General features: G+C 36.1%; 1 protein-coding gene across 2 annotated transcripts; it reads right to left on the reverse strand.

The window, feature by feature from the left end:
• Nucleotides 1–220: 220 nt before the first annotated feature.
• On the reverse strand, nt 221–4192 carry LOC110904262 (probable tRNA (guanine(26)-N(2))-dimethyltransferase 1). Of its 2 annotated transcripts, XM_022150098.2 has the most exons (13): nt 3867–4192; nt 2976–3260; nt 2801–2888; nt 2288–2409; nt 2017–2156; nt 1866–1938; nt 1695–1783; nt 1510–1615; nt 1209–1421; nt 906–1100; nt 746–823; nt 442–649; nt 221–341 (listed from the first exon to the last, which is right to left on the reverse strand). In XM_022150098.2, exons 1-13 carry the CDS (start codon nt 3999–4001, stop codon nt 337–339), a joined length of 1737 nt encoding a protein of 578 aa, XP_022005790.1. In that variant the 5' UTR covers nt 4002–4192; the 3' UTR covers nt 221–336. The 2 variants fall into 2 exon arrangements, with proteins under 2 accessions (XP_022005790.1, XP_022005791.1); XM_022150099.2 differs by having other exon boundaries at nt 221–649.
• Between the last annotated feature and the right edge of the window lie 598 nt (nt 4193–4790).

A 4790-nucleotide genomic window follows, 5' to 3' on the forward strand; every position in this document is an offset into this window, starting at 1 on the left:
ACTTATGTTTTTTTTTTCTACCAAAATATATGACAAACAATACAGATGAAATAAAAGCAACTCCATAGCTAAGGAAATTATATAGCTAATTACATAAATTGCATTCAAAATAATACACAGGATTTCAATTAATAAAGGAACAAAATTATTATTTAAAAAAAAAAAAAAAAAAAAAAAAAAAAAAAAAAAAAAAAAAAACAGGAAAAAGCAGGCTTGACTGTGCAACTTCAACACTTGTAAACTTCCATACAGAACACATCCACCCTTCAACCAATTTATATCTTTTTCACAAAATTATTCCAACACGTGGTTGACCGCTAAGATTACAAATTGGATTCACTCTGCACAGAAATGCAGAACAAAATCAGGAGAAATGCGTATAAAAGCTTCCAATTTTACTCTTATATCATGAAATGGAACTAGAATCTTGTGTCTTCTTACGTTTCGCTTCAGGCTCTTCCCCTTGCTCTTCATTATTATTAAGAATCCCATTCACCGTCTCTGGGCCCAAAAGAGACGCATGTTTGCTAGTGATGGTCCGCCCGGCCCGCAGTTTTGGGCCCCAATGTCGTTCAGGATTTGGTAGAAAACGGGCTACTTTCTTTGCTTGAGCCTTGCTAAGTGATGCAACCGCTCGAGCAAAATTAGCCTGTTAGTGATCATTTCAAAATCGATCAAATATGGTCCATACTGAAAAACGTATTATGCCATTATGGTATTCACCTAACAATGAAGTGAAATATACCTGAAGCACGGGTTCCTTAGCTAGAATCACACTTCCGGAATGCTCTGGCGGTTGGGCTTTCACAGGATATTTTTTAACCTTAAAATTGACAAAAAGACACAATTTTAACATAGAAAATGCATTTTCCAGCCTTTATTAAACACGAACAAAATTAGCGTACCCAACAACGCATGATATCCCATATAACGTCCATAGGAGCATCAGATTTTAACCCTAACGGGTTCACATGAGTTCCAGAAATACGATATCCAGCATTGATTACAGCAGACCTAAATACCACTGCAGAAGGTGAAGTGCACTTTAGGGTTGCACAAAGACTGTGCAGACTCACAAAAAGTGGAACATCCGGTAATTCCTGAACAGATGAAAACGTCAAATGCATAAATGTCAACTTTTTTTTTTCTGCAATCTTAAAAAGAATGCGTTGGTTATAATCTTTTAGTTTATGTGTAACCATTGCTACCTCTGAAATTGTTGTTAGGACAGCAGATATCCGATCAAAAGCAGGATAACGCGCCTTCATAGACTTCACATCTGATAATATTGATGTCACCCAATCTTGATCATGAATAGGAGCTGACCAAATCGGTCCCCCCATGTTATACTTTTTACCGCAGTCACTGCACTCTTGAGGAACAACAGGACCAAACCCCGGGAGATATCTCACACTTGTATTCTGAAAATTTTCGAGTTTTTTAAATGATCGAGAAATAAGATCTATATACTATTTTGAAATGATTAGTTAGGAAATAGTTTGCACCCACCTTAGAGACTGTCCTACCGAGCGGTTGGAGATGAAAAGAATCACAACCGGTACATTGATAAACATATGAAAGCTTGAGTGGAGTGTTTTTCATGGCACCTGCTGACCTGGAATCTCACATCATTTCGAGAAATTTTAAAACTTTGTCATGATGTTCAAATGGTTTGAGAAAGAAAGTATACTCACGTGTATATGCGAACAAATACCCGTACGTAAAAGTCCATCTGGACAGATAACACAGGGACAATGTATCGCTTGTATCGATTTGCATGACTCTGTACAAAATGAAAGCTTAACATTTATTTAAAAGAAAATAGAGAACCAAAATTATATAAATTTAGTTGAAAATCAGAATACCTCAATGCACGCAAGGAGGACCCGCAAAGCCATTTCGTGGCAATATTTTGCTTTCAGTGGGTAGGAACCATATCTAGCTCATATTACAACAAAAGATGAGTCTGTATTGTTTACTTAGAATATATAAATTATTTGGAATATATAAATTTACTTAGAATAGCAGACTTCTCCGTTGCCTCCACATAAAACTGCCATATCCGTTGCTGTACACATCAGCATCCCTCCGTCAGCAATTGACTGAACTGCAGAGTCCAGGAACACAGATGGTGAACCATACGGATCAAGATCAACCTATAAAATATGTAATTTTGTTACACCCACAAGATCATAAGTTAGCCTCAACAGGGTAGTTTGCTAACTTCAACGTTCAGGTGACGTTAGGTAGAAATGGAAAAAACATTTTATATGATAAAAAATCATACCATATCAAATTCCTTTGGATGAGTGAGCATATATACTCGAGCATCAGCAAGGTTTGATTCCACCTTTGCAGTTGCAACTGAACCGTTGAATTTAATGTTTCTCCTGCAAGCCTCAACAGATGCTACACAAGAAACACAAGCATGTTTAATCAGATTCATACAAACTGCAAACAAACTTATTATTTAAGGGTACATATAATTACTTACTTACTTACCTACCCCTTACTCGATATGATTTGAGACTTGCATTTTTAACAATCGCTATTTTTTTATTACAAACATTTCCTTTCTGGTCATTTTATTTATAATTTTCTAAATTAATTAATATTGTGACAGAATCTTAAACATCTAACTATCTTATTATTACAACTTCAAACAGCAAAAGCAGATACAGAACTATATTGTTAATATTACATAATCATATTCGTAGCACATGTACAAAACCCCTCTACACTAGTGTAATATATTATGAAGCATAAAGCGCAAATGTAGAAATTATCATATTATTACAACCTTTATCATTGTCCAGTGCCACAACTTGCCCGATCCCTTCTACTTCACGAGCATATCTTAGAGCTCTCAACCCTGAAGCAGACAGAGCCTAAAAAATCATAGAAAACACGTATGTTCATCACAACCCTCATAACGAAAAAAAGTTACACGTGAAGTCAAAGAAAAAATTTAAAACCTCAAGCACTCTAGGTGGTTTTAATTCTCCTTGGCCTTTACCCTCTGGTAGTTTTTCTGGTTCTGCACAGGTGTCACATGGTTCATTATCGGGTTTTTCTTCACATTCACCATTAGGCTTTCCATTAGGCTTTGGAGAATCAGTTGGTGGATCTGATCCTGAATCACGATCTTCTGATACCTTTAACACCTTTTTTATTCTTTTAGACAGTAGTGCTTCGTGTTCTTCTTTACGTTTTGATATAAATGTCCTCAGGACAGCAATAGACATATCTCTATTGTTAACCTGCAGATCACAGAATTTAAGTTTCAGAAATGTTCCATTATTCTATAAAGCAAAGGAGTTGGTTTTGTTACATAATATAGAGATTTGTATCACATCACTTTAAGAATTCACCTGATCTTGGTTAACATTCTACATTATTAAGTTTTTTACCCCAAAACTCTATGATCATTCCCGGTTTTTAAAAATCCACATTGACAGTTTATCAATCGTATACGGGTCAGTTGAGATGGCTTATTTAAACAACTTATTCGCTTATTTGAATGGTATTTCCAATAAGCTGAGATTGCTGCTTATTCAAAACTACAAGTTTGTCTTTCGGGAATAAGTTGTTTTCAATATACACTAGTCCCCTTATTACAATCACTAGTGTAACCACCACCCCCCCCCCCCCTTCTAAACACAAATTGTAACTAACAATCATCAGAAGAGCAATAATTTAACACAATGGATTTCAGATTAAAAGAAAGATCTTATTTATGGTAAATTGGAACATAAAGCAATAAACTTTACAGCAAAAGATTACAGTAAACATCATGCCCTAACTGATTTTCAACATATAACACTAAACAGCATAAAAAATCTAGTAAGTTGCAACCAAAAGCTGACCTGGGTTTTATTGTAAAAGACTTCATTTTTAGTATGCATCAAAATCTCAGCTTCTCCTTCTTTAATTATGGTGTAATCATTGAGATCAAACAGCTTCTCTTCCTCCCCTGTTTTTGTCTCTTCACCGCCTCCCATGTTACTGGAACTCCTCCTGATACGGTGGCCGGTGTTATTGTCTGCGGCGGAAGTGAGTACGAGGTTGTGGTGGTGGTGGTGGTGGTGGTGGTTATATGTGAAATATTGTTCTGCAAATATTATGATTTATGAAACAGGTGCATGTATGTAAGTAGGGCAGTTTGTAAAGTGGAAACCCTATTTTTAGTTCAGTTTTCTTGCCCAATTAAATTGCAAATAAATAGATATTAGATATTGCGTGCCTTTCCTTTAAAGAATATCTAGAGAAATAACAAACATAAAGGTGTTTTTTAATGTACAAAATCGAATCTTGATTTTTTATTCATAAAGGTGTTTTTCAATGTTACGGTAATCGAATCTTGATTCTTTATTGATTAATTTTTATATAATTTTTTAAAACATAAGAGAGGGGACGGCACATGCGGTAACCCTCTCCCGGGTTCGGTCCGTTAAAGGCGTCAAGACACTGCCACCACCCTTACCGGTGGGTTGGGCTTGTCGGAATACTCGTGAACCATTTGAGTTGCTTGAGGTCAAAGATGGTTTTGGAATTTGTTGCTGAGTTTTGATTAGTTGAAGCATTTGACTTTGAAAATTAAAAAAATAAATAAATATGTAAGGATAAGGCATCGCCAGTGTTTTGTGTCTAATGAGTACTCTATAACAAAATTGACATGGCGAGATTTGGTTGGTTGGGACAAGTGTACTACCCTTGAGTGCCCCTTTCCCCCTTAGACCACACGGTGTGGGTGTGGAAACACGGCGTTGTTGCCAGTCCACGCCCGCAAA

This window comes from Helianthus annuus, chromosome 14 (genome assembly GCF_002127325.2).
Source record: "Helianthus annuus cultivar XRQ/B chromosome 14, HanXRQr2.0-SUNRISE, whole genome shotgun sequence".
Lineage (NCBI taxonomy): Eukaryota > Viridiplantae > Streptophyta > Magnoliopsida > Asterales > Asteraceae > Helianthus > Helianthus annuus.